Source organism: Alligator sinensis, unplaced genomic scaffold (assembly GCF_000455745.1).
Source record: "Alligator sinensis unplaced genomic scaffold, ASM45574v1 scaffold663_1, whole genome shotgun sequence".
NCBI lineage: Eukaryota > Metazoa > Chordata > Crocodylia > Alligatoridae > Alligator > Alligator sinensis.
The window spans coordinates 659,300-672,527 of record NW_005842205.1 but is presented as its reverse complement, the minus strand read 5'-3'; the positions used below and the strand labels follow the sequence as shown (position 1 = coordinate 672,527).

The window sequence follows — 13,228 nt, the reverse complement described above, 5'->3', positions numbered from 1 at the left end:
AAATGCTCAACATAGAAGAGGAAATTTGTATTATGTTTAATATGAGAGTGTTGTTTTTTTTCCCCCATTCGCTCTTGCATTAAGAGAAATAGTGTGTCTAGAGAGTCTGGGCACTAATAACAGCTTTTTCTTAAGGGTAACACATTGGTATGCCTGCTTTCCCATGCTTCCACGTTCCATTTCTACTCAGCTGCCAGTTCAGGACTGCCACCATTAGGGATCCAATAGAAGTGGGATTCATGGGACTTTGGTTCCATTCCTGACTCCTGCTGCTGACTTGCAGGAGTTTTGAGATAGATCACTTTACCTCTGTATGGTTTTGTTTCCCAAATGGTGAAATATAAGGGGAAGAGAAGAGGCTTTGATACCGTCTCTACAAAGCAGTAAGGCATGTGGGAAAAGATTGAACAAGGGTTACTTAGTGGTGTTTTGGTAGATGGGTTTCATGCTTTGTACCAATCCTTGACCAATCCCACAGTTCATTCATTGCTACTGTACTTCACCTCAAATGGCAGGAGTGGGTTTGGAGCCTGGCCTTAGGGTTTTATTTATTTTTTTTTATATGTGGACTGACAAGTCCACAGTATTCAGGCTAGGCTTACACTGCAACTGGGGGGTATGACCATTTGTAGCACTTGTAGCCATGCTTGAATTAGTTCTTAGTCTAACTAGCTCTGTTGCTTATTAGCTATGAGACTCATGCAGCAATGGCTTCATCATAGGCACAGAACCCATTCATTTAGTGATTAAAGTCCATGTTGTTTTGCTTTCGCTATTATGTATACCCAAGCTGGCTGTATGAAGGCTTGCGTAAGTATATCTACACATCCTGCTCTTACACTTCCTAACTGCACCCAGCCCTAAGTAGGGGTTGCTGAGATGCATTTTTTACTTCAGTACCCTTAGGTGTGCAATAGTTACTGTTACACACAGATCCATCCTGGCCCCTACAACAGTAGTACTTCCTCATTGGCAACTAAGTCGGCTTTTGTGCTTAAATTTGGAGCACTTTTATTATCTTAATCTTCATGCAAACTGACATTACAAGAATACTTCTTTACCCTTTGTCATGACCCAAAAGGCACGATTGTGTGTGTGTGTGTGCTTTGGCATCAGAATTATCCACGTTAAGTTGCAGAGCATTGCATGGGAGTTTCCTGTAGCAAGAGGAAACTCCGGTGCAGGGACCAGTTTCCGGCCTTTTCTGCAGCTTCTTTTGCAGAGTGCATTGCTCGAGTTGCAAGAGGAATGCCCGGTGCAAAAAAGTTCCCGCCACCGGTATGCAAATTTGTTCCCCGTGATTGGCTAGTGCTAAATTATTCACACGTGGCGGCTAGCGATTGGCCTGTTAGCCGTATAAAAGGCTTGAGCAGTTTCCGCCCAAGCCGAAGAGGACTCCACATCCATCTCGTGGGGGCTCTGGGTACACGGCAGGGTAATAGAGACCCTGTGTGAGATCCAGAGGAGCGTGGCGGCCTGATCCACCGCCCACCTCTTCCCGTCTTCGAGCGTGACTAATATAAGACGTATTTACGATTTCTACATTGGTGGCCTGTTCACCCAGAGCATCCGGAGCTCTGCACCCTGGAGCCTAGCAACCTCCACGAGACCGTCTGTGTTGTGTCTGTCTGTAACTGCAACTTAATCAAGCTTTCCAGCCTACACCACTGCCATCTCGGTGTAAGTAAACAATCTTTTAAACTACCGCTACGCGTCTGTGCCTAATTCCAGAGCGAAGGCTTTCCCTCTCCGCCCCCGCGTGCCCGGGCTGCTGGCCACAGCCCGCGTGCAGCGCGAAAAAGGGCTCGGGTCACTCCCGGCCCGCACAATGAAAAGATCTGTGTTTTTAAGAGCAATGCAGTCACTATTAGGCACACTGCAATGCTGGACTCTGGGGGGTTTCTTGTTTTGTATGATTTTTTACCTTTTCATGTACAACAGTTGCATTGTTCTTGGAGCAGTGTGGTTGTGAACATCTCCATCAGTCCAATGGCAAGAAAATGTCTCCATCTCAGGTGATCTGCACTTGACGATCTGTGGTTCACCCAAAGGAACTAGAATGAAGAGCAGAAACAAAAAAATGAGACAAATGGAATAAAACATGTGAGACAAGAGAAGCATGGTGCTGAAATCCTCAGCTACAGTTTAACAACAACTAACCTTTTCCTTCAACTGTTTATTTACACAATAATATACTCACTGAAGTATAGCCAAAATAAAGACCTCTGATCCAAACATGCCTTGAACTGTAATGTGTTCACCCTCCAAACCTGAATTCACATACCCGTGTTGCATACAATACATATATCCCCAGTGGGATAAATCCAACATTTGGATCTGATACATGGAAACACTGGAATATGAAACACTGGCTTTACCACTGACTTTGTGGAGCCAGGCTTTTCTACTTAAATTCATGTCTAATAAGGTCATTTTGAAATGAAAAAAAATATTTTCACATTATATGTATTATTACATTCACAGACGGAATTTGAACTGCAGTCCCTACTGTGACTGCAACATAGTAGAGAAATATCCAAGCTAGCTTCAAAAGAGTTACCTCACCAGGTATTGGTAGCAATCTATCCATGGCAAATGCAGTTTAGCAAGGGATAACCTCCTAGGCTAGGGGCAGATGTTCAAAAAGCCTGAGCCTGAACAGATTCAATTTTTGCAAGTTAGTGCAACTTGGCTAGGCTGAATCAGTTTGTAAGTGCACAGACATCCCAGAAACGCAGGCACATATCTGCAGTGGCTCAGGCTAGAAGCTGGGAGGCGGGTGCGCTAGGGCAACTCTCGCTTCCCTTTGACAGTGTTGAGCTGAGGAAGCCATGGCAGGACATTTTGGTTAGAGAGGACCCTCCCTCCCTTCTGACCAGCCCAGCAGGGGAAAAAAAAACAACAGAGGGACATTACCAGCTACCTGTTGATTCTGCCTTTGTCCCGTTTCCCATAGCATGGACTGACCATATCCAGAATGTGGTCTGCTGCCTAATGCTGAGAGGTGTCTGTGTAAGACAGAAGGGATAGGGTAATCCCTGCTTAGCAAGGAGTGGGGAGGGGGAGCAAGGGGAAACCAGGCAGATGTCTGCAGACTCTGCTGAGCTCCAGCCAGGAAGCAGAGGGGAGGGGCCAGTCCTGCTGTGGAGGAGATGATCCCTGCCCAGCTCAGTCCAGAGAGCATGCAGGGATGCTGGGGGAGTCTGGTTTAACTTAAACCAGCAAGGGTCTGGGAAAGACATTGCATAAGTGGGTTTGACCCAAATCAGTTAAGTCTGATACTACATTCAACCAGGTTTAGCTCAGCCACTTTCAAACTGGTTTATGTGCACTGAACATCTGTTCTGGTACAGGTTTAAACCAGTTTCTGATTACTTAAACTGGTTTATGTATGATGTCTATCCCTGCCCTAGGCACAGACCTCACTTCTTAGGCTTTGGCACCCTGCACCAAATTCTGTGCCGCCTAAGCTACAGAACTACTCATCACGCTGGGTGGCTGAGTGGTTGAAAGGTGACTGGGAGCTGGAACTTGTGCACTGGGGGCTGCAACTCCACCTACCCCTCACCCCAGGCCTGCAGTCCCCGGCGCATGTCCCCACATCTGCTCCCACTTCCCCACACTACCTGCTGCCCAGAGCAGTGCAGCAGGGGCAGAAGGAGAAGGAGCCGAGCAGTAACTGGGCACAGCGGGAGCAGCCCCACCAGAAAGCTGCATGTGTGGGCTAGGGCTGGGGCCACTGGTGGGCGCAGGTAGGAGTGTGGCATGGGCTGTCCTGGGCAGAAGCAGGCAGGGCTTAGACCCATGCAAAGAGCTGTGGGATGGATGCAATTAACTGGCAGGCTGGTCTGTGGGCTGTACTTTGCCCACCCCTGGTCTACAAAACAATTCAGTCAGTATAGTGTGAACATATTCTAATTTTTATGGTAGCCTTATTCTGCCATATGGTGCTTCAGTGTTTTTAATTACCATTCTCCGTCATATAGACATGACACAGACCCATTACATGAACACTGCAACTAATGTCAAGCCAACATATGAGAAAAAATGATAATGGAAACAAGATGGTAATATTAACCAAGTGTATGTGTGCAGGTCTTGCTCAAGGTATGTAGAAGGGTAGTGTTGCCCCAAATTTCTCCATGGGGAAATAGGGACACTGATAGATTTGCCTAAACCCACAGAGAAAATATGTATCAAAAGCTCTTGGTTTCCCTTTCTGAGTTCAGCAAGATCATTAGGAAAGAATCCTCAACCCTCATGATATATATCTGATTTTCTAAATCTTTAATTTAATGTTAATCTGCTGTTGATCTTTAAACTGATTTCATGATCCACCAGTCACTCTTGATGTAAAAAGCTGCCTTAGGAGAGCCGCTGATAGCTGTGGTGAAGCAGAAAAAGTAAAATTTGAATCTCTGCAGGTGGCATGAACGTCACAAAATTCTCCACTTATAAAGAATTGAAAGCAAGAATGTCTCAGAAATATTATGAATCATGCAACCTCCACATATTTTGCTTCTCAAACATAGTAATCCAAAACTTAAACATTTTTGTCATACAAATGTAAATAACCATGCCTTACCTTACTAAAAGCTCCTAAAATCAAAGAACTTGACAACAGCAATGAAACACAGCTATATATTTTAAATGCCAGTATTTACATTGCATGGATATCTGCACAGTATTATACTCAGTTTTCAAAAGTGACTGGTAAGTTTAGGTGCTAAACATGAGGCATCTTTAAAAGGCCATTATTTTCTGAAAATCCTGAACACAACCCTCTAAAAGTTAGATGATTTACAGAAGTTTGCCCCAATGTGAAAATTTAAACTTGTAAGATTTTTTAATTAAAAAGTTATATTGGAGGAAAAAAAAGGGTGGTGGGTGGGGGGAGAATTTAATCATGTGCACCTATTTCAGAGGCAAGAATAGCTCTGTTTCTACTACATAGTACATGCACTCAATGAGATAGTAGTCTGCCACATTTCGTAGGCATCTTCTGATATTATACACAAAGAAAAAATAATCTTCCTAACTTTCCTTATTTCTCATCTATGTCAATCAGGAAGAAAAACGGTCATTTCAATGAAAGAAGTAAACAATTTGGAAAGCCGTAAGAAACTGATAAAACCCTTCTGGGATCCTTGGACAGTCCACCTATAGGAGTCTCAGATTTATGTTATATTTATTTTGATTTAGCAGCTCTATAGTAGCTCAACTCCATGTGGGGAACAAGTGGCATATTCACCTTTTAATGAAGTCTAGATGGAGAAACCCATAGTTTCTGGTGCTTATCCAATCATGAGAATGCAGAATATTCACAAAACAAAAGCAGATGTTGCATCAAGAGCAACATTTAAAACTGATGCAAATACTTCCTGTCAGGCATTGTTACCCAAACATGGACAAGAGATATAATCAATATCTTTTCAGGAAACTAGCATCAATATATTTAGTTAACAAGTGCCCCCTCCCCTTTCTTCTGTCTACAATGCTGCTGCATGAAAGGAATTTTCCTGTGATCCATATACTTTCAGTTTCCTGATTTGTAATTTATGTCTTTGTTTTTTTATGATCAGTGCCAGAGTTTGGAACAAAAAATTTCTCTAGGCAATTACTTCTAGTCTCTGAGTCAAGTTTCCAGGTTCTATAACAGTGGGTCTTTATGACCACAGGAAACGTTGTGAATTTGACTTGTATAATGCTTGGCACTCTAAGCAAATCTCCTGAGAATTTTTTACTTCCCATAAAAAAAAATCAATTATCAACATTTTACAGGACTTAGCATGAACTCTCTCTCTTGAACACACTGTACCAGAATGTGATAAATGAAAACAGTAACTGAACTGAAATTCAGTTAGGCATGAAGAAATGGGGATTAGGCTACTGAAAGCTAAGGTTAAAGCCATTAATCTCTAAGGTTCTCAAAATGGGGATTTAAAAGCCAAACAAAACAAGGACACACATTTTATGTTTTCTTGTTTGACCAGTGTGCTGTCAGCAAAAACATTCAGGAATAGATGGTTACAATAGTCTGTAATATCTGAAACTTGGCTAAATATTTGGATCCAGTATCAGAAGAAATAATATTGCATGCAACTCCCTACTGAATATGTCATTTCTATTATAACTATAGCGCAGAGCAAGTTAAAAATTCCCAGGTTTGCCTTTGGAGATGGCTAGTAGGTAGAATGTACAATTACAACGATGGCACCAAAGTCAAACAAAAAAAGCTCTTCAGAGTCTGTTTTTTATTTTGTTATGACCACAGATTAGCCATGGTCTGGGCTCTGGCTCAGCTGCAAGTAGCTCTGCCAGAACAGTAGCAAAAATAATGGTGCGGTTTATGGACACAAATTAGAATGCAAGCATGTCACCTCTTTTTCTTATGGTTATCTGTGGGTCAGTCACCAGTTTAGTGTTTTCCCTTTCACTCAGTTTTAACCCTACTAAATTGTATAACCACTGAAGAAATGTAATACTACAACTATAGCTCAATAGAAACAATTCTCAGCCAGACTATTAAACCAAAAGGTACCCAAGGCAAACAAATCTCATATTAACAGAAATTACATCATTTGTTTTGTGAGAACTGTGTATCCTAAAGTAGGCCATACATGTAGGATGATTTCTATTATGCTGGATACCAGGAGAACAGCTTCTTGGATCCTAACTCTTAATTCCTTCAAGGTTGCTTAGAGAAATGAACAAGGTTTGCTGCCAATGGATGGCCTTTTTAAATATTCACAGGCTTCTACTAAATAAGTGTGTGAAACATATAGAAAGCTTGATTTTTTCCTGCAGGTGAGGTAAGCTGAGATAAAAGCACTAGCACAACAGATCCCTTCCTAGTCTATCTCTACCTGGTCTCTAAGTTGAACTGCCAGCATGGATGGATAACAGTACAGCTGAGTCAACCTCTTTCCTCTTTGTGGAGAGGTAGAACATCTTTTGTGTATATAAATCCATTTTGGAAGAGGTCCCCATGCAGAATCATGCCCAGCAGAAAGAAAGCAGAGCTTATTAGTTTAAAAATTGAGGTTTCATTGCTCACAGAATTGAAGCAAAATACTGCAGCAGAGATCGGTTTGCCTAAGGAAATACTTTTCCAATGTTATACCAGGATTAAATAGATCCTTAACAAATCCTGCTGGTTTCAACCATGTGGGGAGTTGCTTAGGGATGTTTAACAGCTTCTCTATGTGGAGTGACTAATTAAGAAGAATGAAAAAAGAAAAATACCACTGTCAAAATAGGAATCTGACACTCCTGGATAACGAACAATAGCCAAATGTCCTTTCCTTTAGGGCCAGCTCCTCCCCTGACAATACATCCTCCTGCGCAAAGCCAGAGTACAACTGATAGGAACAGACCTACCCTGAAGCAACTGAGCCCCTGCTGCTTTTGCACAGTTTCCCCATATCTTCAGTCCTAGGGCTGGACCCTGTGACATGTCCTCTACCACACACTCATGCCTCCCCTGTGCAGCAGGTAGGAACCTCCAATAGCCCCAAAAAGCTCGCAGAAATAAACAATTAAGGCATAACCAGAAGGGGCACCAAAAGGAAACAAAAATATTTCCAATTATTTCCTAATTGATCTTATAGTGAGTGACTCAGGTTGCAATTATATATCTAGGAGAGATGGGGATGTGGACACTCATGCCTTTTTATCAATGAAAATTGAATCCTTTCTACAAAAAATACCAGTAGAATATTCATGCATTGCACACAATTACTGTAGTCAAGCCATATATTAGACTGGTACTTCCTGAGAGCATTTGTGATTATACTTTGATAAAAGGATGCATGAGGGTGCATCTGGAGAGCAGAGTAGGCAGTACAAAGGATAAACAATGCTTTTCAAGAGCAAGTGAGCAGAGAGTGCCTGCTGTTAATTCTGTCTCTAACCCAAAGTGGCCATTCCCAAGCCCTCTATGAACAGAAAACAGGAATCAGGGTAGAAAAAAAAATCAGGGTAGAAATACTGTTTGGGATTGTATTTTAGCTATATGCACAAGGGCCATGCAGGACCTGAGCATGAGAACTCTACCGGTTGTGGGGAACCAAAAGCGAATACAAAGAATCCTTGACTTCCTTTGTACTGAGCTACTGTGCAGGGCATCTGATAATTTTGGGAATGCTTTTAAGTGTAACCATATGGAGGCTCTGTTCTACAAAGACTTCATCATACCCCAGCACAAATACTCTAGGGGAGGACTGAAAGTTACTGAGCTGGACATTAAGATCTGAACTGGTAGACTTAAAGGTGCTCTACTAGGTTACATCTTTATTTATTGGTAAGATTATTTTCCTGGAATTAGTTGCCTGCTGAGGACTTTTTAAAAGGGATTAAGTGTTCTTTATTCTAATGACGTTAAACTATAAAGGAGTATTCTGCACTATACTGAGGTCATTACTTATTGGGGTATATTTGTGTACTTTTATATTTACACTATATAAGTGTACAAGCATATGCTTATTAGGAGAAAAAGCATACAATTAATTAGGAAGAAAAATAACTTATTTATTCAAAAGATACCTCCTAGTCTAGTATTTTTTATTTTTGAGCAATAGAACATGTGGTAGGTGCTGCAAGGAGATTAAAAAAAAAATCCCAGGCCATACCCACATGATTACGTGAATGCAGAATCACCATAGAGAGTGTCATAAACTCACTAACAAGGTGGGGATACTGGGAGATAAAAGCAAGGGTTTACAAGTGGATCCATTCTGGCTTTGAGTGGACACCAGTCTCTTGCTACACTGGGAGAGTACTGGTGTACACAGTAGACTCTGTGTATACCAGTTGAATCCCACTGCTAAATTCCGTGTTTCCAAATCCCCAGGATCCAGGTAGTGATGTTTTATTTTTCCTAGCTATAACTCTCTCAGGTGTCCTCTTGGAGGAAGACTTTTTAGCTAACTACACTGTAGGTTCATGGCAGTCCTAATACCTTGACTGTGGAACCAGCACAGCTACCTGGGCTCCCTCTCAATCTGACGTTTTCCTAACCTAAATGCATCCTGCACCTGTCTGAACCCTTCATCCATAACTGACAACAGGAGGTGGAAAAGTGGGAGTGGCAGAAACAGTGTGTTGCGGACCAAATCAAGAATCCAGCGCCATCCACTCCACACGGAAACACATGTCCAAGCTGCACTATGATCCCAGATAGGCTTCATCGGTCATCTTCAGCATGGAGATGAGACAATAATGGAAGACTATCATCCTCAACTGTGAGGGAATGCTGAAGAAGACATAAAATCCCCCCTTCCCATGCTAGGAAGGGGTCTCAATCTTTGACTTTGAAAACTGGTCAAGCTAGTCTTGGATGCAAAGAAACATTCACAAGCATGCACAATGTTGGATAAAATTTCTGTTAATGATTAAGGACATTACCCTGATTGGTCAGCACAGCTTACTTCCATGGATGCAATATTTATACATCTGCAGTAGATGGCAGCAAATATTTACACAGTAGTGTCAGAGAGGCCACAACAGAGATGTTTTTGTGGGAGAAACATGGAATATGGGGAATGCATTACAAGATTAATGTTAATAGGTGGGGAAGCCAAACTATATGACAGTGGAAAAGGGGAATAATCAAAATGGACCTAGAAGATAAATGAAATGAGGAAAAAAGTAAGAGGAGAAACAAAGTAGAAGGGGAATAAGATTTTGGGGGAAGGCATGTGAGAGCATAAGTGGGATGAGTGCAAAGAAGAGAAGACAGAAAAGAAAGGAAATGCAGTAAAAACTCTGTTATCCATCATCCATGAGGAATGGGGGATGCCGGTTAATCAAATATGCCGCGTCTGGTGCACCAAGGCTTTCACTCCCTGGTGTCAGTGTGCCAGGGGACAGGGAGGGGGCCCCTGCGCCGGCTGCTTTGCCCCAGGCCCTGGTCCACAAGGAAGAAGTGGGACTTGGCTTGCGGCGGCAAAACCAGAAGTGGGACTTCCAGTTTGGCTTTTGCCACGTCCCTCGGAAGGAAGATTTGCAGTGACAGATGCCGGTTAGTGGAGCATTCTGTGTGGTAAAGTGCCGGAAAACATGGCTTTTGCTGCAGATAACAGAGAAAAGAAGGGAACACCTCTGTCCCCCTCCCTCGAAACCACAACCATGCTACTCACAAAATCAAAACAGAATTCATAAGTTAACGCAGATATACCACAGTGTACCACAATGCTTCAACAGTGAAGCCACCAGGTTACTCTGTGAGGCATATACATGATGACTCTGATAACTTGATTTTTACTTTTTACCCTAAATTAATGTTAATTTGCATCTTGAAGGAAAAGAGGCAGGCAGAAGATGGATGAGGGGATGGAGATGGCTTGGTTTTAACAGGCATTGAGAGGGCATTCTGCACATAGAAGGCAGCACAAAAATCAGGGATGCGGAAATGGGAAAATAGATGGGGAATTAAGAAGATGGCAGTGGAGGGAGCAGGAAGCAAAACTGAAAGATGAGGCAACACATTCCTTGCTGAGATCCTACATTTAATGGAAACATTAAAATGTAATGAGTACACTTCATTAGAAACCTCCCTTTAAATCAAATAAGATGGTGAAAATGTAATAAGGAAAGTGATAAGCTTAGGTTAAAAATGAGGGCAGCAGTGATCAAAAGGAAAGCACATTTAAGTAAAAATGTGTTTGAGGTACTTACAAAAAATGAGTATTAAATTGTACAAAACATCATAGAAGAACATGTTTCATACATTAAAGGATGCTTCCAATTCATTGTGTTTGGAAGATAGTATCTTTTCAAAGGACCCCTCAGATGCATAGATACAAGCACATCTCCATACCATGGTGCACACAGGGTACCAAGGAGAGTGCTTCTCCTACCATGACTATGTTCTTTTCTGGAGGCCATGAGCTTTGTCTATGAATCTGCAAGGTCCAGGGTGCAAAAGATACACAGCTGCATATTAATAATTACTAATGAAACTTCATTCTGAATTTAAAATGATCATAAAAAAGATCCATACTGAGCAAAGAACCTCCCTCATGCTTCCTAAGGTGAGAGGAGAAATGAACAGTTCATCTGGGCAATGGATGGAGACACTGGGTCAGAATCAGACTACACTCTTACCACTTACAGCTTCAGCGGTGGTACTCCTTATTCATACCGCTATAGGTCCAAAAAAAATAAAAATAAAATCAAGCCTGTTATAAATAGTGATGGTGCCATTTCTGACTGTTCAAGCTACTTCTGACATCTGTAGATATTCAAGTACAGAAATGGCATCAGAACTATTCACCAAAATCAGGATTGCTTGGTTTGTGTGGATGATCATATCTAACTGTGAGGCAAAAAATCCCATGAAGGATTGTCTAGAGATCTTTCACATCAGGAGCACACTAGACACCTGAAAGGCTACCTGCGTTCAGTGGCGAAGAATTCAGAGTTCCTTTTTGTGAAAACTCTGCTTTCATTATCCCTGTCTCTACAAAATAACAGTCTGTTGGAAGCTTTCTAATGGCAAATGCTCAATGCATTTGAAAAACAAAACAAAAAGCCCTCCCTAGATCCCTTTAATAAAATTTCCCATTGTGGTTAATGCTGATGTTTTCAATCCAGACTATCCTGGCTACACTCTTAAATATCAGACCAAAAAGCAGACAAAGTAACTGCTTTCTCTGTTTGCAAGCTTTGCAGCAGCTATTTTTATACGAAACAAAATCATTCCATTACCTTTTCATGTTTGGGGTTTTAAACTAATGGAGTCTTATTTATCACTAACAGCCTCCTCTGAGAGGACCTTATCAAGACGACTCATTTTGAGGTATGTACCAAAGGAAAGAAACCTATATTGAGCAACAACAGATGAGATTTCAAAACTGCCATTATGCTTGTCATTAACTCTTAATTAGGTAGACAAATACCGGAGAGGGCAACCTACGGTTTGTGGGCTGAATCCAGCCCATGAAGAGCCTGGATCTGGCCTGTGGTAGCTCAGGGAATGGGCAGCATGTTCCAGCCACAGCAACAGAGGAGGTGACCCCAGGGTCGTAGCACCTGCCTTTTTTAAAAATAGTTTGCAAATTTCAACCCACATCTCTTCTAAACGGAAACATGTTTCCCAATTTCAGAGTTTAACAAGTTATACCAGGTGTGGGCAAATTGTGGCCCAGAGGCTGGATGCGGCCCACCAGGCCATTCTATCTGGCCCGTGGGGCCCCTAAAAAATGTAGAAAATTAATATTAATCTGCCCTGGGCTGCCTGTCATGCAGCCCTCGATGGCTTGCCAAAACTCAGTAAGTGGCCCTCTGCCCCAAATAATTGCCCACCCCTGAGTTAAACAATGGATTTTGTAGAGTTCCCATTTTTATGTACTCTTGGGGGCTTTGTGATCTTTTCTGGGTTATCCAGAACTGACTACCATTCATAATTCTCAGGTACAGATGGTTTAATTTTGCTTTTTACACAGCTAGCATAATAGTTAGTATTGTAACTGAGTGCTGCCTTGGTGTGGGGAGAGGGAAAGGGCGCACAGAAATAGTTGCCACCATGGGCACTCAGTAGCCACCGCTGCCCTGTGCACTGCTGCTGGCTTGATACAGCTCTGATACTCAGGTTAGCATGGATGTTTATTGATTCAGTAATTCAGAATGTTATTAGTGCAATTAATCTTGAGCTTAATTTACAGAAAGAACCAATAAAACTGTAAGGAAAAAAACAAAACGAACAGTAACAAATGGTTGTTTCCAACCAATCCTGTCCTCAAATTGATTGTATGTCTAATTTTTTCCCTTCATTTACTTTTTGCAAAATGCTTCTAATAGCTGCTCCTTTTAGGCATTTAGAGAAAACATATTTGTCAACAGGTCTGTCTTTGCCTTGAGAAGGCTTATTGGGTTTGCTAAGGATTTTTCCTTGAATAGTGTTTCTAAAGCAATATCCTCCTTATCATACCAGTGCTTCTAACGCAGCATTAGCTCTGCATTACAGAACCTAATTATTACAATGTAAAAATGCTGCCAGCTAAATCAGCAACGTCTCCTTTCTAGACATAATCACAACGCAAACACCCTACAGAGATGTTCAGTCAAATATAATCAAGGGAATAGAAATCAATTACTGTGGTGTTGCATATACATGCCTATTGCTGCCTTGGGTCCAGCTGGATTTGTGTGTGTGAAAGAAAATAACTATGGCGCCTTTATCTAAATTTAATCTGGTGTATATGCAATATGGCCCAGGATGATTTAA

At 41.8% G+C, this 13,228-nt stretch overlaps 1 protein-coding gene across 5 annotated transcripts in view; it reads right to left on the bottom strand.

The window, feature by feature from the left end:
• The window catches only part of GHR (growth hormone receptor), a 215,016-nt gene that overhangs the window by 22,972 nt on the left and 178,816 nt on the right, over positions 1 to 13,228 (bottom strand). For all 5 annotated transcript variants that reach the window (XM_025207702.1, XM_025207703.1, XM_014521342.2 and 2 more), the window contains one exon: positions 1,925 to 2,054. In XM_025207702.1, coding sequence (XP_025063487.1) covers positions 1,925 to 2,054 — 130 coding nt within the window. The remainder of the gene's footprint in view (positions 1 to 1,924; positions 2,055 to 13,228) is intronic.